The sequence below is a fragment of the Convolutriloba macropyga genome, chromosome 1 (assembly GCF_964194025.1).
Source record: "Convolutriloba macropyga chromosome 1, txConMacr16.3, whole genome shotgun sequence".
NCBI lineage: Eukaryota > Metazoa > Xenacoelomorpha > Acoela > Convolutidae > Convolutriloba > Convolutriloba macropyga.
In genome coordinates, this window is record NC_134468.1 from 85,731,970 (window position 1) to 85,755,104 (window position 23,135).

The 23,135-nt window shown below is 40.0% G+C and overlaps 2 protein-coding genes across 4 annotated transcripts in view; one reads left to right on the forward strand and one right to left on the reverse strand.

Annotated features, from left to right (window-relative positions):
• Positions 1–9,869, reverse strand: part of LOC142343819 (uncharacterized) — a 275,679-nt gene extending 265,810 nt beyond the window's left edge. For both annotated transcript variants that reach the window (XM_075395203.1, XM_075395202.1), the window contains exon 1: positions 3,098–9,869. In XM_075395203.1, coding sequence (XP_075251318.1) covers positions 3,098–9,688 — 6,591 coding nt within the window. In that variant the 5' untranslated portion in view covers positions 9,689–9,869. The remainder of the gene's footprint in view (positions 1–3,097) is intronic.
• Positions 1–23,135, forward strand: part of LOC142343854 (glutamine--fructose-6-phosphate aminotransferase [isomerizing] 2-like) — a 404,375-nt gene that overhangs the window by 66,435 nt on the left and 314,805 nt on the right. The gene's annotated exons all lie outside the window — the stretch shown is intronic.

A 23,135-nucleotide genomic window follows, 5' to 3' on the forward strand; every position in this document is an offset into this window, starting at 1 on the left:
TGATTCTGTACATTGAGAAGCAGCACCGGGCAATAGTACATTTTACACCAGAGCAGTCCAACTTGAAAAACAGTTGAAAATTTGCAAAAAGAAAAAGGCTTAAGAATTTTGTCAATCTTCAGATAAAACAGTTATGGCCGCTTGAGTATAGTACCATGTAAGTTGATTGAATGAAACCAGGTAGTTTAAGTTTAATGATCCTATTTCCCTTGGTCATGACAAAAAGGTGGCGTTACTCAGTTTGCCGTCCTTTCCAAAATTTTGATTTATCTTTTTTAAAAAACAATGCTGGTTTTGAGGGAATTGTGGTTCTTCAGAATTGTAAGAGATGAGGAAGCATACATGTTGACAACAATATAAGCAATAGTGAGCAAAAGAGCCGCACGTAAAACTTTCGCGCCAAAAAAGCAGACTAATGAAAAGACTGATGATTGACCCATGAAAAGACTTTAACTCGACTTTTTTGGTTATGAAAAGACTAATGGTGGACCCATGAAAAGATCTTGCTCGACTTTAACTGGTTATGAGCAAACAAATGTTGTGCCCATGACAAGACTTGATCGACTCAAATTGGTTATAAAAAGCTCGACCTGGATCACTGAAAGATCTTAGTTGGACTATTTTCTTTTTTTTGTGAAGATTGGGTTGAGTTCATGCCCTCAATTTGTGTCGAGCAAAAGTACATTGTAAAATTTTTGCATCCAGTTAAAGTCGTTTGTGAAATTTTTTGTTCCAGCTAAAGTCTTTTGTGACAAATTTGAGTCGCGATAAAGTCCAGCATCTCATAAAGTCCAGTTAAATGCGTTTCATAGCTGAAATGAGTCAAGTATGGCTTTTCATTGTACATTTCGGTCGAGTTTTGTCTTTTTATAAGTCTGTACCTAGACCTGGGTGAACTATTTCAGATGTCTTAATCAATTTCAAACGCGGGAAAATCGTACGTATGATCTATGTCAGAATCTGCATTAATAACAAGAATTTATGTACTTGTTTTCTAATGATCGTAGCAATATTTTGTGACGCACTAGTTCCGAATCATTAATCACAATGCTTTCTATATTATCAGAAAATCAATATAAGGAAAAATTCAATTTTTTTAAGGACTTATCGATGAGTTAAGAAAAAAACTTCAAATAAGTTTGAGCTTGTCCCAGAATTAACAGGGCGTCACAGTAAAGGTATTTGACTACATCAAATACACAATTTTTGTAGGGAAATAGTCCATGACTTGTTAACTTTCAAACCTATCCTACCGACAATTCTCTATGTTTTAAACTGAGTATACCAAAGCATCTTTAGCTTCTAAGACATCATTAGCAATCACTCTCACGTACAAAATCAAAGACAACGAGAAAAACAAACGTTTCTAATATTCGCTAGGTACGAAACCAAACATTTTTTGCCAAATTTTTGCACTATTATTTTTTTAAGTTTCCTCGTTATCCTTGACTAGTTTGAGATATAAGTTCGCATCAAAATATTTTATTTTTTTATCGATTAGAACTTTCTACTAGCTCAATTAAATCACCAAAATTTATAATCTATAACAACATGTAAAACCTTTTGAATTTTTTTTCAAAACTTTTAGTTCAGGGCCATTTTGTTCAAAAATTTATGAATTGTTGTGGTAAAATAGCAGTAAAATAAACAGATCACTAAAATGCAAGCAACTATCTCAAAAAAAATTCCATATAAACTTTTCAAAAATGATTTTATTCAATCAATAATTGTATTAAAAGAAATTTGACAAAAACGAAAATTAATTGAAGTAAAAATTGTTCTCAGTTTGCCCTATCGAAAAATTACATCACTAAAAATATAAAATTAATTGAATTCAACGAAATCAAATGGCCTTAAAGAAAATTTCAAAAAAATTCCTTTTTACAATATAAGTGTAACAGTTCTAGAACCGGCAAAACGAAAATATTTTCACAGCAAATTTTGTTTACATTTTACATCCATGCAAATTCTTCTCATGCAAAATTTATAAATCGAATTAGGAAACTGAAAAAGCCGTGAATGAATAAAAATTATAAACAAACCCTGTTTTCAAACATCAACTTTCCCAGCACAAAAATTTTCAGAATGCAACAAATTCGTGCACAAATTGAATCTTCTCTAAACTTTTGCCGAATCGTAGAGAATCAATGTCGTCAAAATCAAACAGATTACACTTGCAAGCAAAAAGACTTGGGATCTTTCAATGAAGAGACTGAGGCAATAACCAACAAAAAAAAACGAGAGGTGGGGGAACATTATAAAGATTTATTAGTGTTTCCTAATAAAAAGTTAACAAAAATCAAATGGCAACAAATTCATCAAAATTTCAGACTACACGTAAAAAAGAACAAAAAAGACTTTAGAAAAATAGAGACCTGACAAGATATGTCAATAAGGAACAAAAAAAGCAAAAAATGATAAAAAATTTTGATCTGTTTTTTTATTGACCAATGTTTTTTAGTCTGTTTTTTATTAACCAATGATGTTGAAAGGAGGTACCTGGAAGAAGAATCATTTTTAGTCATTAATAAGGCCCGATGATAAAGCAAAAAGGAACAATGAATTGCTCGAATCAAAAACTGTTTCGCCTCTGTTCAAATACAAAAATTCCATCACAATAAGACTTCACTATAAACTTATAAATGCATTTTGTTTTATGGGCATTTCTCGTGAGAAAAATTCAGAGTAAAAACAGAATTCCAATAGCCATATTGGAACAAATAAATTGATTCTAATTTAAGAAAAATTTGAAATTTTTCCATTAATTCCACTACATTATTTAAGCCAAAAAATATTTTGAAAACTTATAAAAATCTTCACAAAAATAACAGATCAGTGCACTGAATCGCCTCATGAAACAGAATAATGTACAAGGTAGTCCTACACCGTCGACATTTCTCGTCTGAATAATCATCATAATTGGACCACTCCATATTCTGCCCCCAGTACGTTATGAACCCACAGATACAGAGCACGGGCTGTTTTATAGTGAATCCCTATTCAAAAATATGGCACCTGTGCTTGGGGGTGCAAAGAAAATGAACCCACTATTCTGGGGAGGGGGCAAATGAAAGATATTCGTGACAAAAATGACAACCTTATTTCTAAATTGGCGTAGGTCGCCGAATGGCCAATTATATCCGATCGCTGTTGTTCCCCCCACATTAGGTGGTGCAGAAGTGCTGTTCTGGAAGTTTCCTCCGGGAGTGGTTGACTGGTTGGCAATCTGTCGAGTTGTAGGAACCGTATTTGACTCCCACCAGCCGTTACTGGCTGTGTTCTCAGCTGGAGTAGGAGTGCTAGTTTTCAAACTGTCGGTCGGGGAATTTTTGGTTACGAATGGCGTAGGACTCTCAAACCACCCATTGAATGCGGTGTGGTCAACCGAGCTAGAAAAATTGCTTTCAGCGTTTCGCAATGCTTGTTGAGTGGTTTCCTGAAAAGTGTCGCTACCGTGTGGAGTTGTATTCTCTGGCCAGCCATTTAATTCTGTGCTTCTGGAAGCTGCGGTTTTTGGACTTCTGGAATTTTGTCTATAGGTTCTCTGCTCGTAAATTAATGTAGTGCCGCTTGTCGCCACTTCAGTTGAGTCAATGTTGTTATGCGCTGCGGTAGTGATCTCGTTAGGAGTAGTAGTTTTTACAACTGTATTTTTGTTGATAACTGGAGCGGTACTAAAAGACTTGTCTCTACTGATTCCGAGATCGTTTGTCGGTAAGGTGCTGCGGTCTAACCAATCACGCCAACGAGCAGTCTCAGCAGCGGTTGTGTTTGTCGTTTCTAACGATCCGATGAAAGGTATACTACTGGTGTCATCTGGCTCGGTACTGCGGGACTCGTCGCTGCTGTCTTGATTGATGTTTGCCGATACAGTGCTGCTCTCTAACCGAAATCCCGATCCGGTGATTTCAACTACTGCTGGAATTGTGCTCTCTACAAAACCGTCAAATACTGTGCTCTTGATGGCTGCTGGAGAGGCGCCATAAGATCCAATGCTAATAGCTTGTCCGTCATTTTTAGATACAGTGCTACTTTCCAACAACCAGCCATTCGCACCAGAGGTCTCAAAGGCTGTAGGAGTAGTGTTCTCAGGCAAAAAGTTCATTGCGTTCTTGGTGGTAACTCGAGAGGTAGGGTAGGATCCATCGTCGCTACTAACTTGATTGTTGCTGGTTGATATAGTGCTGCTCTCTATCAAACCACTGGAGTGGGAGTTCTGTGTTGCTGTTTCAGTTGCGCTCTCTGGCACAGTTGTAATGGTACTCTGTGATTTCTGGCTACTGACTCTGCTATCGGTTGCGGATACTCCCCTGTTTTGTGACCAGCCACTTGACACAGATATCTCAAATGTTTCCGGAGTAGTGACTTCTGGCCAACCATTAAAAGGAGTCATTGTGGTTGCTTTTCGAGTAACACTGCTTAAATGTTCGTTTCTGGATTCGGTATTATATGCCGATGTAGTGCGGCTTTCCCACCAACCACTTGAGCCAAGAGTTTCCACAGTTGTAGGAGTTGTGTTCTCTGGCCAACCATTAAAAGCCGTACCTATGTTCTTGCTGGCAACTGAAATGGTACTTTGCGGCTTCTGGCTGCTGGTGTTGCTGTCGGTTGTCATTGTGCTGCTTTCTGACCAACCACTCGAGTGAGAGCTCTCGAATGCTATTAGAGTAGTGACTTCCGGCCAAACATTAAAAGGTGTGTTTGTGGTCGCTTTTTGAGTGGTACTGCCTAATTTCTCGCCACTACCTCTGGTATCATATGTCGATGTTGTGCTGCTTTCCTCCAACTCGCCCGAGCCAAGGGTTTGAATGTCCGGAGGAGTTGTACTCTCTGGCCAGCCGTTGAATGGTGTGCCCTTGGTAGTACTGTCCTGAGTACTGTCCCTAATCTGTGTAGTACTGTCCAACCAGCCGCTACTGGTTACATACGCCGGCGGAAGTTGAGTTGTTTTGTCCACCGATTCTCCCGAGCCAATGGTCTGGATGTCCGGAGGAGTTGTATTCTCTGGCCACCCATTGAACGTTGTACCCTTGGTAGTACTGTCCTGAGTTTTGTCCCTAATCTGAGTAGTAATGTCCAACCAGCCGCTACTGATTACATATTCCGTCGGAGTCTGAGTTGTTTTGTCCAACGATTCTCCCGAGCCAAAGGTCTGGATGTCTGGAGGAGTTGTATTCTCTGGCCACCCATTGAATGGTGTGCCCTTGGTAGTACTGTCCTGAGTACTGTTACTAATCTGAGTTGTACTGTCCAACCAGCCGCTACTGGTTACATATTCCGTCGGAATCTGAGTTGTTTTGTCCACCGATTCTCCCGAGCCAAAGGTCTGGATGTCCGGAGGAGTTGTAAACTCCGACCACCCATTGAATGGTGTGCCCTTGGTAGTACTGTCCTTAGTACTGTCCCTAATCTGAGTAGTACTGTCTAACCAGCCGCTACTGGTTACATATTCAGTCGGAGTCTGAGTTGTTTTGTCAACCGATTCTCCCGAGCCAAAGGTCTGGATGTCCGGAGGAGTTGTAAACTCCGGCCACCCATTGAATGGTGTGCCCTTGGTAGTACTGTCCTTAGTACTGTCCCTAATCTGAGTAGTACTGTCTAACCAGCCGCTACTGGTTACATATTCAGTCGGAGTCTGAGTTGTTTTGTCAACCGATTCTCCCGAGCCAAAGGTCTGGATGTCCGGAGGAGTTGTAAACTCCGGCCACCCATTGAATGGTGTGCCCTTGGTAGTACTGTCCTTAGTACTGTCCCTAATCTGAGTAGTACTGTCTAACCAGCCGCTACTGGTTACATATTCAGTCGGAGTCTGAGTTGTTTTGTCAACCGATTCTCCCGAGCCCAAGGTCTGGATGTCCGGAGGAGTTGTATTCTCTGGCCAACCATTGAATGGTGGGCCCTTGGTAGTACTGTCCTTAGTACTGTCCCTAATCTGAGTAGTAATGTCCAACCAGCCGCTACTGGTTACATATTCCGTCGGAGTCTGAGGTTTTTTGTCAACCGATTCTCCCGAGCCCAAGGTCTGGATGTCCGGAGGAGTTGTATTCTCTGGCCACCCATTGAATGGTGGGCCCTTGGTAGTACTGTCCTTAGTACTGTCCCTAATCTGAGTAGTACTGTCTAACCAGCCGCTACTGGTTACATATTCAGTCGGCGTCTGAGTTGTTTTGTCAACCGATTCTCCCGAGCCAAAGGTCTGGATGTCCGGAGGAGTTGTAAACTCCGGCCACCCATTGAATGGTGTGCCCTTGGTAGTACTGTCCTTAGTACTGTCCCTAATCTGAGTAGTACTGTCTAACCAGCCGCTACTGGTTACATATTCAGTCGGAGTCTGAGTTGTTTTGTCAACCGATTCTCCCGAGCCCAAGGTCTGGATGTCCGGAGGAGTTGTAAACTCCGGCCACCCATTGAATGGTGTGCCCTTGGTAGTACTGTCCTTAGTACTGTCCCTAATCTGAGTAGTACTGTCTAACCAGCCGCTACTGGTTACATATTCAAACGGAGTCTGAGTTGTTTTGTCAACCGATTCTCCCGAGCCCAAGGTCTGGATGTCCGGAGGAGTTGTATTCTCTGGCCACCCATTGAATGGTGGGCCCTTGGTAGTACTGTCCTTAGTACTGTCCCTAATCTGAGTAGTAATGTCCAACCAGCCGCTACTGGTTACATATTCCGTCGGAGTCTGAGGTTTTTTGTCCACCGATTCTCCCGAGCCAAAGGTCTGGATGTCCAGAGGAGTTGTATTCTCTGGCCACCCATTGAACATTGTACCCCTGGTAGTACTGTCCTGAGTACTGTCCCTAATCTGAGTAGTTTTGTCCAACCAGCCGCTACTGGTTTCATATTCCGTCGGAGTCTGAGTTGTTTTGTCCATTGATTCTCCCGAGCCAAAGGTCTGGATTCCTGGAGGAGTTGTATTCTCTGGCCACCCATTGAATGTTGTGCCCTTGGTAGTACTGTCCTGAGTACTGTCCCTAATCTGAGTAGTACTGTCCAACCAGCCGCTACTGGTTACATACTCCGTCAGAGTCTGAGTTGTTTTGTCCACCGATTCTCCCGAGCCAAAGGTCTGGATGTCCGGAAGAGTTGTTTTCTCCTGCCACCCATTGAATGGTGTGCCATTGGTAGTACTGTCCTGAGTACTGTCCCTAATCTGAGTAGCACTGTCCAACCAGCCGCTACTGGTTACATATTCCGTCGGAGTGTGAGTTGTTTTGTCCACCGATTCTCCCGAGCCAAAAGTCTGGATGTCCAGAGGTGTTGTATTCTCTGGCCACCCATTGAATGTTGTGCCCTTGGTAGTAATGTCCTGGGTACTGTCCCTAATCTGAGTAGTACTGTCCAACCAGCCGCTACTGGTTACATATTCCGTCGGAGTCTGAGTTGTTTTGTCCACCGATTTTACCGAGTCAAAGGTCTGGATGTCCGGAGGAGTTGTATTCTCTGGCCACCAATTGAATGGTGTGCCCTTGGTAGTACTGTCCTGAGTACTGTCCATAATCAGAGTAGTACTGTCCAACCAGCCGCTACTGGTTACATATTCCGTCGGAGTCTGAGTTGTTTTTTCCACCGATTCTCCCGAGCCAAAGGTCTGGATGTCCGGAGGAGTTGTATTCTCTGGCCACCCATTGAATGTTGCACCCTTGGTAATACTGTCCTGAGTACTGTCCCTAATCTGAGTAGTACTGTCCAACCAGCCGCTACTGGTTACATATTCCGTCGGGGTCTGAGTTGTTTTGTCCACCGATTCTCCCGAGCCAAAGGTCTGGATATCTAGAGGAGTTGTATTCTCTGGCCACCCATTGAATGGTATGCCCTTGGTAGTGCTGTCCCGAGTACTGTTACTAATCTGAGTTGTACTGTACAACCAGCCGCTACTGGTTACATACTCCGTCGGAAGTTGAGTTGTTTTGTCCACCGATTCTCCCGAGCCAAAGGTCTGGATGACCGGAGGAGTTGTATTCTCTGGCCACCCATTGAATGGTTTTCCCTTGGTAGTACTGTCCTGAGTACTGTCCCTAATCTGAGTAGTACTGTCTAACCAGCCGCTACTTGTTACATACTCCATCGGAAGTTGAGTTGTTTTGTCCACCAATTCTCCCGAGCCAAAGGTCTGGATGTCCGGAGGAGTTGTATTCTCTGGCCACCCATTGAATGTTGTGCCCTTGGTAGTACTGTCCTGGGTACTGTCCCTAATCTGAGTAGTACTGTCCAACCAGCCGCTACTATTTACATATTCCGTCGGAGTCTGAGTTGTTTTGTCCACCGATTCTCCCGAGCCAAAAGTCTGGATATCTAGAGGAGTTGTATTCTCTGGCCACCCATTGAATGGTGTGCCCTTGGTAGTGCTGTCCTGAGTACTGTTACTAATCTGAGTTGTACTATCCAACCAGCCGCTACTGGTTACATATTCCGTCGGAATCTGAGTTGTTTTGTCCGCCAATTCTCCCGAGCCAAAGGTCTGGATGTCCGGAGGAGTTGTATTCTCTGGCCACCCATTGAATGTTGTGCCCTTGGTAGTACTGTCCTTAGTACTGTCCCTAATCTGAGTAGTACTGTCCAACCATCCGCTACTGGTTACATACTCCGTCGGAAGTTGAGTTGTTTTGTCCACCGATTCTCCCGAGCCAAAGGTCTGGATGTCCGGAGGAGTTGTATTCTCTGGCCACCCATTGAATGGTGTGCCCTTGGTAGTACTGTCCTGAGTACTGTCCCTAATCTGAGTAGTACTGTCTAACCAGCCGCTACTTGTTACATACTCCATCGGAAGTTGAGTTGTTTTGTCCACCAATTCTCCCGAGCCAAAGGTCTGGATGTCCGGAGGAGTTGTATTCTCTGGCCACCCATTGAATGGTGTGCCCTTGGTAGTACTGTCCTGAGTACTGTCCCTGATCTGAGTAGTACTGTCTAACCAGCCGCTACTTGTTACATACTCCATCGGAAGTTGAGTTGTTTTGTCCACCGATTCTCCCGAGCCAAAGGTCTGGATGTCCGGAGGAGTTGTATTCTCTGGCCACCCATTGAATGGTGTGCCCTTGGTAGTACTGTCCTGAGTACTGTCCCTAATCTGAGTAGTACTGTCTAACCAGCCGCTACTGGTTACATACTCCGTCGGAAGTTGAGTTGTTTGGTCCACCGATTCGCCAGTATTTGTACTCACAGAACTCCAATTAGTCGTCTTGGTCGACCATTGTGTAGTTGTCTCTGCAGCTGAAGGCGATGGTGTTGTATTTTTGGACAAATCGCCAATCGTCGTGTTACCCTGCGACGACACCGAAGTCGTGTTCACAAAGTTGTCGGGGGTGGTGGTGGTGACAACAATCTGATTCGTCAAAGATGTTGTTGCGTCAGGCGTCGGCAAATTTCCACCGTTATTACAGTTGCCATTATTGTTAAAACTCGTACCGACGGGAGTATTGCCAATATTAAAACTCGAAGGATCGTACCCCCGGTATTGCTTCCCGAACGCCAAGTACCCATTCATGCAAACATAACAGGATTTGTAATAGTTCCTGCCGAATTTCAACCCCCTCCCGAAAAATTGTTCTTCTGAACATGCATCCCATAGTTTGCTGTTGAAACTGTCACCCTTTGAAGGTCCGAACTTCAACAAAAAGGGCTCTTCCAGATCTTGATTTAGCCCAAAATGAGGTGATAGCTGCAAAGCTATCATCAATAACAATAATAACATCCCAAAAGTTTAAATGACTGTCGTGTTTATCGGCTCGTTATTTTTCAATCTGAACAAAACTTGAAGAGTGGCAATGCAACGTTTAACAAAAAGCTTCAATTTATGATACAAAAGTCACAAGAAGTTTGTTTGAAAAATTATATTCAACCGAATTCGGAGCTCAAAAGCTTGTGATTGCTTTTTACATTTTTTGCTTGAAAGCTTTCAATCATAATTACAGCTAGTTAAAATGACTTAATATTACTAAATAAAGCATAGCAAAAATTTGCTGAGCTCGTTCAAAAGGTTCTTGTTCAAACTTTCGTGAACAATTTTTCGGAGATAGTTTTAATTTTATACCAAAAACAACAACTATATTTTGCCGAGAAGAGTATTAAAACTGACATTTAAACAATGACAACAGCTTTAAGCCAACTTTCATTAAAATTGCAGTTAAAATTAGTCGCCGAGTCAAAAAGAGGCTCTAAAATTTGATGGTAACCCAGAAAGTTTATTTACTAGTTAAAGTTGTTTACTCTTCTAATTTTGCCGGCGGAACACTTCTAAAAATTTGGCGAGTGACGACAGGAGACGCTCAGCGCCGGCCTGCCTTGAAAATAAATTGAATTGATCAATGTTTATAGGCGTAACGATTTTTTGAAAGGTGCCACAATTATATGTTGCTTATGTCATTTAGACCACTCGTAAGGCCCAAATTTTGGGTACAATACTTTTGGCTGAAAAACCTGACTCCAGGGTATAACCCGAGTACATGAGTCATGTCAAGGGTCAAAAGCTAAAGCCAAAATACCAGATAATACCAGTCGGTAAAATAAGCATATTTTATGATTATTAAGCAGATAACTTATCCTATTTTCACGGTTGTGGTAGTTTGCTATCGATTCCTACAAGTTTCTGATGCAATATTCTGATGCAAATATTCAGATGAAATATACTTATTTTTAAAGCTTGGTCAAAATATTTTGTATCTATTCTGTTTTGGCTCCCCCACCTTATTGAGCTTATATCCCCCCCCAGGCGCACGTGCTATTTTTTTTACATAGTAACGTGCTATATAACAACATGTAGTTTGTAACCGGGGGCGTAAAAAACACGGGGGGGGGGGGGGTGGGCAAAAAGGAATTGATCCAATATTTCTTTAGTCTTTACACTCACTCAGTTAGATTTTATTATGATAATTAGCCGTTCTTGATAATTGATGAGGGTAAAATATGGAGTCACATTTTTGACACATTTGGGAAACTTGATTTTGGGTTTGTTTTTTGTCTTGACTGCGAGTAAAGAGGCTTTATGGAATCAACAAAAAGGGCTATTTGGGTGGTGATATCTGTGGCGGCTGAGCTTAACAACTCAGAAATCAAATTGAATAGCACTTCAAAGTCATTTCAAGCAGTTCAATTTAGAATAGCATGACAAGCAAAATATAATGCTACATTCTACTGAAGCCATAAAGATTTGTTAATTTTGTTCAACATTTATATTTAGCAACTATTATTAGTACACAATCGTCATTCATGAAGTGAAACTCAAACTCGAACTACCTCAACCACCAGCAAAACAATACTACGACTTAACAGTATTGCATCAGATTCTTTGCGATTGAATTGCGAATCAACCTGTTATTGATACAGAATATTCGACATAACTTCCACATGGTTAACAAACTTCACATGACATCAAATTTACACTGAAAAAGCGACGTTATGGAAAAACGTTCATATTCTGTCGACATTCTTATCTACCACCAATCAACAGTTCAGTTTTGACATGTAAATCCACGTGACTAGCAGCATAAAAGGAGCTTGAAAAACTACCAAAAATCAGAAGAAACTCGTAAATTTGGTCATATTAGACTGACTTACAGTGCGTATTGAAGCACACTTTCTTGAGCGGTAAATTACTTGTTATCGTGTCTTGTTTCTGTAGATCATATTAGTGATTGTACAGCCTAACTTTACTCTGACTTATTGAAAATAGAATTGACTTTGAAAATCTCAAATTTTCACATCGCGGAACGAAGTTCTAATAAATTGAGTTATAGAACAGATAGACTGTTCGTTCTTGTTTCATCCATTTACCAGTTGCCTAGGGTGATTCCAGTTTCTTGATCGGTAGATCTGAAAACTTGGTTGCAAAGATATACAAGACTTTTCGCCCATGTATTAAGATTGGGTATAAAACATAAAAGGTAGCCCCACCAACGCAGTTTACCCAGCGTTGTTTATTTTTACATCAGATAGTAGGCCTACCTAACGCTCATAACCCTGTGAAATTTTATTTCACTAGTATTTGTGGTTAAGAAGATATCATTGAAAAACATCTAATTTGAGACTCACTGGTTATTTGAAATTTTGGACTTTTGCTAAATTGAAGCAAAGTCATTTATTATTCGGCAAAGCTGAACAAGTAGTTATTTGACATTATTGAATATCAAGTACTACAACGGCATTCTAGAGTATAGCGGATAATACAGTTCACAAAAGTTAACTGCAAAAACACAATATCCGGACAGATTTGAAACCGCTGAAACGAACTGGGCGGTGTAAAGTTTTCCTTGACTTTGATAGGAGAGCAGCCGTTACAATATCTCTGTTGCAATAAACTGATATGACTCTGATAAGACCTTTCAAATTCCCTTTTTCATTCTTTTTCTGTTCAATATGCTTTTATCCTTTGAACGAAAGGTCCTAAAAATTGGTTGACCAAAATGTGAATACCAGAGCTAAGAGTTAGAGCCGAACAGGTGCAGAGCCGAATGTATTAAAATGGGAAACAGAGCCGAATGCTTAGATTTGATTGGCTAGATAATCTGATTGGTTTAAATTAGAGTTAAATTAAAGATATAAAGGAAATGGCGAATTAATCAGTTGTCGTCCCTCGACTGTTTTTTGTGTACGGTAGGTTTGCGCACCACCCACTTAGCCACTCCGCGGCCGCAACTCTCCACCCACGGATATTCCCTTGTTCGTTACGCTATTTTTTGTTAGCATTGACCCCCCAAAATTACCCCCTAATCTTGCACCACTTTAACCCCCAAAATTACCCCATTACTCCCCACATCGAATTACCCCCATTACCCCCAAAACAATGTAAATTTTGACGGGAATTGGCTAAAAATTCACCCCCGATTACCCCCCCCCCCCCCCAATGACACGGGCAGAGCGCGGGAAATATTATGGCTCAAATTTTCATTTTATGGCATTCTGCTTTGAGACCGTTCGGCGTTCTCCGTGAATGGCACCAGCGTCTGAAACAAAATTGGATAACACCGCAATTCATTTTTATGCAGGCACGTTTCATTATTAAGAACTCTATCAGCTATCAGCAGAGCCAGGCGTACGAAATCACGCCAAGCCGAAATATTGGCCGACAGGGCGTTTACCCGACAAACACAAAAAAATGAGAAATTTAACCAAGAGTAATTCACGCTAGAAAATTTATTTTCTGAAGTTGTGAATGGCCAAATTCAAAACGGTATTTCATAATCGAAAAAATGCGGCAGTCCTAATCACTAGCTTATCGAAGTTCTACAGTTGGTTGCACAGCCCCCCCCCCCCCAAAAAAAAAAAAATCAGGGGGCGTGGCCACAGAGAGGGTGAGATTTTCTTGACCAATAACTATCTTAAGCTGTCGTCTAAATTTCTAATTTTGTCTTTGTCGGCTACACGCCCTGTTGGCCAATTCTCGTAGCCTCGCACGAAACCTTGAGACCAACTAGAAAACCCAGACAAACTAAACAAACATGAACAAATAAGGATAGACACAAGGTTGAAAGGTGAACCCAGTGACGGGCAGTAAACCGAAAGGAAAGATGATCGAAAGTAATAAATTTTCAAAAATTGCGACTTTAGATAGAAAGTGAACATAAAACGTTTAATATATTCCAATTGATAACTGTTAATTGACGTTATTTACCAAGATTAGCTAATTTGGCCATGCCCCAGCGGCCCGTGGGACTTGATATGAATCTATCACAATCTACTGAATTATGGACCAATGAGACTTTTATGACCAAATATGATTAAAAAAATGTCAGCTAAATTTTTCATTTTTTCCTTGTCGGCTAAACGCCCTGTCGGCCAATTTTCCTAGCACCTTCTCAAAATCAACCTAGTCGCCATTTTGATTGTAAATTCGAATTTATGTCACACAGAAAGTCTTTTCCTTAACTATGCGTCATAATTAGTTTTTTGCGATTTAACTGTGTAAACTACGCAGCTATGAATGCAAATAATGAAAACAAAAATAAACAGGAAAATGAAATTGTGACGTCTTTACTTCCACATTTACTGTTATCGCGCGGGGCGGCTGCCATCCACACTTCAAGCCCAAAACGAGGACAATTTATTCAAATTTTTTCCCAAATTTTTCGTAGCAATCATCAGTTTCTCGAACATGTTATTCCTGAATTCCAAATTGACCAGTTATTTAAAATTTTCGAAGGGTGGGAAGGGTACGTGTTACCTAAAACGAATGAAAGTGAAGACAGTCGGAAAAAAAGGGAACCGTTTGATCACGTGGGTCACTGCAAAACCTTTCTCGAGTCGCCCGGCGATTACGTCCCGATCATCTGTCACGCCCAAAATGCCCTGATTAGTATTCGGGTACCCAAAACAAAACAGGCGGGATATTTTCCGTTATTGCCCCCACCCCCCCCCCCCCCCCCGAATTAATTTTGCACCCCGTTTATAAACGTTGATATGAATCGCATGCGAACACGAACAATGAGCAATTACAAAATACAACAGCAAAATTTTGAAATTAATATGACAAAAAGGACTTGAATAAGAATTAACCCGAAATATAAAATTGTCGGCTGTTTTCTGTTATTGCCCCCCAGCCTTATATAGTGTAGTATTACGAGAGCCGTTACAAATGAACGGATAATTAATCCCGCATTAGAGCGAACGTATTTAGGCGCTAATTAACCATTCTTTCGCCGCGCGCTAAATAAACTAACGCTTGTTAAGACTACCAGTACACAAGTATTTAAACAACTCAGTTCGACTTATTTAAATAACACAACTTTAGGCCTGGATCTCCTCGCTTATATCCAGGATAGAAAATGTACGTTGTTGAACGTAGGCGGCCTGTAAAACCACAGTTTCTTTTGATTTAAATTACTTCTGCTTTTGACAGTTGCAATGCAGATCTTTCCCCCCAAGTTCAATAAAGATGAAGCAGATTGCTTCAGGGGAAAAGACAATAGAGTCTCATAAAAAGCCCCCAAGAAAACCATAATTGTTGCGGTTTTAGAAGAGGGGAAAAGCAGAAAACAGGCGCCTACGAAATCAATAATTGATGCTCTCAGCTTTTTAGATTTTTATTATTTTTTGGAGTTTCAATAATTTTTCCGTGAGATAAAAAAGAGTTAGTTCTCTTGCCTTCTCGGCCAATAGGGAAATTAAGAAGCACCTCACTATGAACGTGAGTTTGTGATTCGCTCCCTATCGGCCCAAACGGAGCTGAGAGGAATTAATTGTTTCTCTCAGCGAAGTGGGACGGAATAAAATTAGAGAGACAAATAACAGAGCCAGCGACGAGCAGCAGACAACTGCTTCATTTTTTCTTGCAAAATAAATTCCTAAATTTAAACAGAAATTTTATTAAAGATTTCCAACTTAGCAAATTTTCCAACAGAACATACTTGTGAGAAATCGACTGGAAGAAGTTTCAACGACGCAATCATTTAACAACAACACAATCAAGTAACAGCTCAACCCGGTTTAATACTACTCAGTGTAAGCTTGTTCATTTAAACTATCTATTTAATTAATTGAACTTTTCAGCCCCCAACTACTTTAAATTGAGACTTATAGCACAGACAGGTCTTAGGCATATATCTTTGCCTTCGATTTGTTATATCTTTTGTCAAGTTTGACTGGCATACATAAAGAGATCCCGTATTGTGTGATCTGTAGCAGCCCAGCCAAATTTGATAATAGCCAGTCTATTTGCACCCCCTCCTTCACCCTAGTTCTGCACTACTCATTGAATTGACAAAATGCAACCCATAACATTGTTTATTCTTCTATTTGTTCTCTTATGCGCATTGGCAATATCCTTTTTTATTAATAACTACCTCTTTTCTGCAATTCGCCAAATTTTCTCCAGATACTAAAAATGACCAATCTAGACCTATCCACAAAAATATTTATCCTAATCCTAATTACCTTGCTTGCCATATCGCTCCTCATTAATCTCATCCTACTGCAGTTTCTCAAAGGTTTTCCTGTTTCTATCTAAGGAAAATAAGAGAACAGTCACTCGATGGGTCTTTCACAATCCCTATTCGACGGTTTCCGTTGGTTCTATCCCCATAAGGACATTATCTGCCCCATATGTTCACGGAAACCCGTTATTGTAGAAAAACTGCATAAACAATTTCCCAGAGAAAATCCTCACTATGTATGTATTCCTTGCAGAAAGGCACTTTTTAAAAGATACCCAAACCCTAAATGTCCCATTTATCTTCGACCTTGTCTTCCCGTCCTGATCACAATCTACTTTCATTGCAATTTATGGAAAAAAATGAAAACAGAATTAGGAGTAACAAAACACCCACATTTTTCCCAACATGACAAACACTGATTCTGTCGAGTGTGCATAAATAAGCTGACAAGATGTCCCATTTGCAAAAATTTTCTTTGGACGACGTTGTCTAATAAACCAAAAACACTCCAGCCCAAACGATCTTTTTTTCTCTCTTTTAACTTTTCCTCGGGAAGGGGTTACCTCAGCTTTCTCCAGCCTGCCCCCCTGGCTTTTGAACCTAAATAATTCAGAACACTAACACGATAACTGAAATTTTATAAAAAAACGACCCGAAAAATTTCCTTCTTTCAGCTAAAGCAAGGTTGTCTCCCCAGCTGCACGGGTCGTTGCAGCCGTGTTAGTGTGACGCACGCCCCAAGACTCACACCTCCGGGCAGCGGAGAAAGACGTACTTGTGCCAGGGCTGCCCGCCTGTCATAAGTATAAAAATTTTTTTTATTATTGCCCCCCCTCCTTTATTAAGTTAACTTTGCATTTAGCAAAACGAAAACTTTTATACCAAACTTTAATAACAAATGCATTTAGCATTATAATTTTTAAGTAAAGCAGTTAGCAACAAAACCTTACAAAAACATTTTTACAATAGAATACATTTTATATTAGCAATACAATTGCAAACTCGAAAAGAAGCCATAATGTGTGATATTGATGACACAGGCTAACCAAAATCAAAATATTTTAGATCACCCACAAGGAAACATTCACAATGACTACCAGACCCACACTCGCAAGCGTAGTAATCCCCAATCAACATCAACAAGTAACAACACAACAAGAACAAACACAAACCCATTCTTCCCAGCCTCCTATTTTCTCAAAGCCTCCATTTACTACAACCATTGCACCTCCATCAACTTCGAGTCAATATGATCCGCAAAACAATTGGATAGTCGATCGAAAGAGACCAGCACCAGGAAATCAACAAAGCAGTCACGCAGAGAAGATAAGAAAAATGGCAAATATAGATACCTCATTAGTGACAAAGAGCGAAAGGACATCCCCTATTGCTTGAAAATTCAGAAAATTAGGGAAAACGTTGTAAATCCCATGAACCCCAGATTTGTGACGAACTTGAAGTACACTTTGAAAATGCAAGCCAATAAGTTCAGAATCTCTGACAAAGTTAAGGTTCAGAACATTTAAACCGGCGAAGAATTTCTTGCGAAAACTGAAAACCTGCCTATTTTGAAAGAGTTCTCATTACCAGAAACAACAAACGTCTGGAGAATAAAAGACAGAGATACCCAAAAGAACACTTACCTCGCCAGAAACAATCAGCTGGACTCGTATGTCAACTTCCCCTATGCCCACTTAACTGCCTTCCCGACGCCTGTGGACGCCATCGAAGAAGTCACCCAAGCTTCACTAATTTCGGAGAATTCCAAGTTCCGACAGGAGTTATTTGTTAAAGAAACCGAATTGCAGGAGCTACAAATTAGATTTGAAAGATTACAAATGCAGAACAGTGAAAAGGAGAAAATAACAAGCGATGACTATTGGCGGAGGCAGTACATCGTCTCCCAGCAAGTAAAAAAAACGGAGGAAAGTAATGTTAAAGAAATTAACAAAGTGTATGCAAGAAAGCTTTTAGAAATCACTACAGCCAATCAGAATTTTAGGAGTGGAGAACAAAAAACTGGTTGAAAAAGTACAGCAACTCAACTCTGAATTGACGAAACTCAAGAAGAAGAACCGAAAACAAAAAAGGATAATCAAGGAACTATCAAATACCGAAAAACATGAAGACGGAGATGAAGTAGTGGAAGTTGTTGATATCATGGACGACGGAAACAGTCCAGTACCAAGCCCAGTCATTTTGCCCCCAGAATTTTTTGAATAATACAGCACAACATTATCGCCCTTTGCGATTAATTTTATAGCATACCATTGTCACCCTTTGCGATTAATTTCATAACTGTCTGAATTTGTAGTAACTCATTCATATGTCCCAAGCGCAATAAAATCATATACGATGCAGTATATTTCTTTCTTTTAATCTTTTTCTTTTCTATCTTAAAATCGGGGTGAGCTGTAGTATTAGGAGAGCCGTTACAAATGAACGGATAATTAATCCCGCATTAGAGCGAACGTATTTAGGCGCTAATTAACCATTCTTTCGCCGCGCGCTAAATAAACTAACGCTTGTTAAGAGTACCAGTACACAAGTATTTAAACAACTCAGTTCGACTTATTTAAATAACACAACTTTAGGCCTGGATCTCCTCGCTTATATCCAGGATAGAAAATGTACGTTGTTGAACGTAGGCGGCCTGTAAAACCACAGTTTCTTTTGATTTAAATTACTTCTGCTTTTGACAGTTGCAATGCAGATCTTTCCCCCCAAGTTCAATAAAGATGAAGCAGATTGCTTCAGGGGAAAAGACAATAGAGTCTCATAAAAAGCCCCCAAGAAAACCATAATTGTTGCGGTTTTAGAAGAGGGGAAAAGCAGAAAACAGGCGCCTACGAAATCAATAATTGATGCTCTCAGCTTTTTAGATTTTTATTATTTTTTGGAGTTTCAATAATTTTTCCGTGAGATAAAAAAGAGTTAATTCTCTTGCCTTCTCGGCCAAAAGGAAAATTAAGAAGCACCTCACTATGAACGTGAGTTTGTGATTCGCTCCCTATCGGCCCAAACGGAGCTGAGAGGAATTAATTGTTTCTCTCAGCGAAGTGGGACGGAATAAAATTAGAGAGACAAATAACAGAGCCAGCGACGAGCAGCAGACAACTGCTTCATTTTTTCTTGCAAAATAAATTCCTAAATTTAAACAGAAATTTTATTAAAGATTTCCAACTTAGCAAATTTTCCAACAGAACATACTTGTGAGAAATCGACTGGAAGAAGTTTCAACGACACAATCATTTAACAACAACACAATCAAGTAACAGCTCAACCCGGTTTAATACTACTCAGTGTAAGCTTGTTCATTTAAACTATCTATTTAATTAATTGAACTTTTCAGCCCCCCAACTACTTTAAATTGAGACTTATAGCACAGACAGGTCTTAGGCATATATCTTTGCCTTCGATTTGTTATATCTTTTGTCAAGTTTGACTGGCATACATAAAGAGATCCCGTATTGTGTGATCTGTAGCAGCCCAGCCAAATTTGATAATAGCCAGTCTATTTGCACCCCCCCAGAAATAACAGAAAAGAGCCAAATTCTTTTTGACAATAACAGAAAAGAGCCAAATTGTCAAGTTTTTCTTTGTTTTGGCTATAAACATGGTTATTTTTTTTCAAATTTTCCACTACTTATTGTCAAAATTTTTCTCACTTTAATGAAGCAAACCGCAATTTAACAATTATAAAGCAAAGTCGTTGTAAAGAGGAAAATTTCAACTTTTTGAAGATGCAAATGGACACTGATAAAGGAGGCGGGGGCGGGGGGGGGTAAGATCAACGGAAAAGATCCCAAAGCCGGACTCGGAACAATACCTGATTATTAACGCGACCCAAATACAATTGCCCTCGGATGAGTTCTATTATGGGAATCCAGACGATCAACATCCTTATAGACTGCACCCCGAAGGTCCCTCGTTCAGGGTAAAGCGTGAACGAGTTCTGACCCGGGAAGTTATCACTAAAATTCAAGAACTGGATTCAACTTCTGACATCTTCTCTGAGAGAACTGAGACCTATAAATCGGGTGACAATGATAATATTGGAGTTTCAGATCCGTCAATTATCACAACGTGGCTTTTGTCTTATCTCGCTGGGCGCTGCGAAAGTGTGGAAGAGGTGGGGTTCTATGCGAAATTTCGCGACAGAGCAGTGCTGAAATCCAATTCCAGCTACGAGACTCCGTGGAAGCGATCGCCAGGAACTGTTTCCTTCACTTGTCAAGGTTTCACAGATAACTAGGATCTTTCTGTCTGCCACATCCCTCCTCCTCCCCCCCCCCCTCCTCTTAGCTTAAACTGAGTGCATATTATTTGCATCCCCCTGACGCACGTGCAATATTTTTACATGATGATTTGCTATGTAGTGACACGGGGTCTGTAATTGGGGTGGACGGGGGGGGGGGGGGGTAGTGCATAACTAACTGGCACCAAAGGAAAAGATCCGACAGATGATATGAAAAAAGTGGCGTAATTTAATCTTTTTTTTTACCGCAAAGCGCCCTCCCCCCCCCCCCCCCATTAGCGGTAAAAGTGGCAATTTTAGCAAAAGTTGCAAATTATTTAGAGGTGATGTTTTATTTTTCACTGCATTCATCGCAAAAATTGTTTTAATAAAACGTGCGCATCCCAGGGTTAGATCTCGACTTATCAAAAGACTTAAGAATTCTAGTGGGGGATCCAATAATGACTATAAATACACATTCCAGCACCTTGTTAAATTCCATGTAAAGTCTTTTTATGGGTCCAGATAAGGTCTTTTCATAACAAATTAGGGTCGAGCATGGTCTTTTAGTAGGTCGAGCATGGTCTTCATAAGTTGAGGACTGCATTATTGTGGGATTAATAATAGGTAACTTTTCTATACTTCTATGTGGACTTCTATCTGCAACAGCAAACTAGCGTTGCAAAAGTCAGTCCATCTTCGAAAAAGTTTGATTTTTGCAAAAAAAATCACAAGAAACATTGAATTTGAATTCTTGAGATAAATTAGTTTTTGCTAATAACCTATGTTGCGAATTTGTTCGACTGAATGTAACTATTTAACAAGTCTGTAACAATCGGCTTTTCATCGGCAATGAATTTAGTGTGTTTTAATTTAGTTCATTCGATTCTAAAGTTTTTTTAAATATGTTTATAATAGCACAGTTCGTTTGTCGGTAAAATATCAGAAACATTGAAAAATTTGATTGGTCGAACCCGTTGACTACGTTATAAGCACTGGCCATTTTTTAACGTGAATGCATTCTTCTTGCGTGAACATCTTAGATCAAGCTAAAGTCGAGCATCGTATTTTGCTCGAGCTAAAATTCAGCATCAAAAACTTGCATCCTGCCAAAGTCAAGTTGAACGATTTAATCCAGCTAGAGACTTTTTATGGGCTGTTTGAGTCGAGAATGGTCTTTTCATACCACTTTTTGGCCGAGCATGGTCTTTTCATAAGTCGAGGTCTGAACCTGGGCTTCCTCAAGGTAAGAGCCCCGTTGCTTATAGGTACGCTTCGCAACTTTTACAATTATACCATTAGTCACATAATTTAATTCCATAAGTTTTGTTTTAAAATGTGAGTCAGGATATGTTCCGTTAGTATCCCCCAGTAAGTTATGCACCGCCATTTACAGATCAAGTGCCATTACCATTTTTTTCGAAAAAAAAGGTTTTTAGGTAATTGAACTCACATCTTGGTTCAGAGTGATGAAAAGAATTACTGCCAATATTCATCTAGTGTTGCAGAGCCAGCAACGCTGGTTTGTGAAAATCAAAATATTTTCCAGAAATTGTTTTGTATTAGTAAATTGAGTGCTTGACCTCCAAAACGCATATGACAGAAATGTGATTGATGCTGTAACTTTAAATCGTGAGAAGCGTCGATCTTCTTACGATTGAAACAAGATTTTTACAGCCCAGTTAAATTTTTTTTCAAGTAATTCTATGCAATTAATATGCAAATATTTTTTTCTTCGGGGGCGTCACAAACTAAAAAAAAATCCAATCTTCAAATTTGTCGAATGGGTTTTGCGAAAATGGAACAAAGCGGAATTAATGACAAGCAAACTTTCATATTGTTGAGTTGAGCTGTTTCAAAACATCCCAATTTTTTTTATTTTTTCGTTGCGAGTATCCGGATAGGCTTTTAATGATCTCACCGGTGCTAGTGAAAATGGCAGAGTACCAAAACATAGAAATATTACAGCTGGCCAATCACAGTTGCGAGAATAGGAATGTTGTTTTCTGACTGGCTGATTGCTCAACAAATTCTCCATGTTTTGAAATAGGATATGCGTGTTAACGTAAATTTACACAAAAATCGCGATAAGCCGAAATAGAATATTTATACTTTTTTGGGGCAAACTGGTCTCACGTTCGGTTGTGATAAATTCATATCAAGTCCCACGGGCCGCTGAGGCATGGCCAGATGCGGAAAAAATTATAATCTAGCATTAGGCTATGTCCAATTTAGGCCAATAGAACGCATAAAGGTACAGTGTTTTAAATTTCTCACCCAATCTCATTCGTTGAAATTTCTACATTTTGGTACGCTTATTTGTCAAGACGTCACCGATCTCACCAGTGTTAATGGGCAATTTTTTATTACTAGTTTGCAAATGTTTCAACTAAAGCTTTTTAATATGTCTGATTAAGTTTTAAGGATTAGTCCTGAAAACTGCAAAAATGTTCTTGTGCGGTTACCAAGTTTTTGAAAAAAAAATTATGTCTGAACGGTATGAAAAATGAAAATTAACTTTTAACATATGCCAAGAAAATTTTTTGACGTCGAGCCAAAAGTTTTTAAGACATTTAGCGTTTTTCTCCACACCTAGTACGTTATGCGCCCCCAGTTACTGAGGAAAGGCCATTAGATTGAAAATCATTATTTAAAAATATTGCAAATGCGTTTGGGATATGCAAATGTGCACCAACTAAGCTATATTTACACAAAAGGGAATTCGTTGACTTGGAACAAGTGTGAGTCTGAGTCAGCAGTTTTTAAGGAAACAGTTTTTGAATCCCGCTATTATTTTCACTTCTACTTAAAACGATACATGAGTCTGTGACAGGTAAAGTGAAACAATGATAAAACAAAATGAAGAGTATAACTGACTAAAGTTGAGCAAATTGCTGGAGATTATGGAGGTTCACTACAGCTTAATGTGGGGAGAGGGGGTAAGGTGAAATTGGGGAAGTGGGGGAGTTTCTCGAGAAATTTTATGCAAATAACATGCAAAGATTTTGTGGGGGGAAGCGTCACAAACTGGAAAAAAA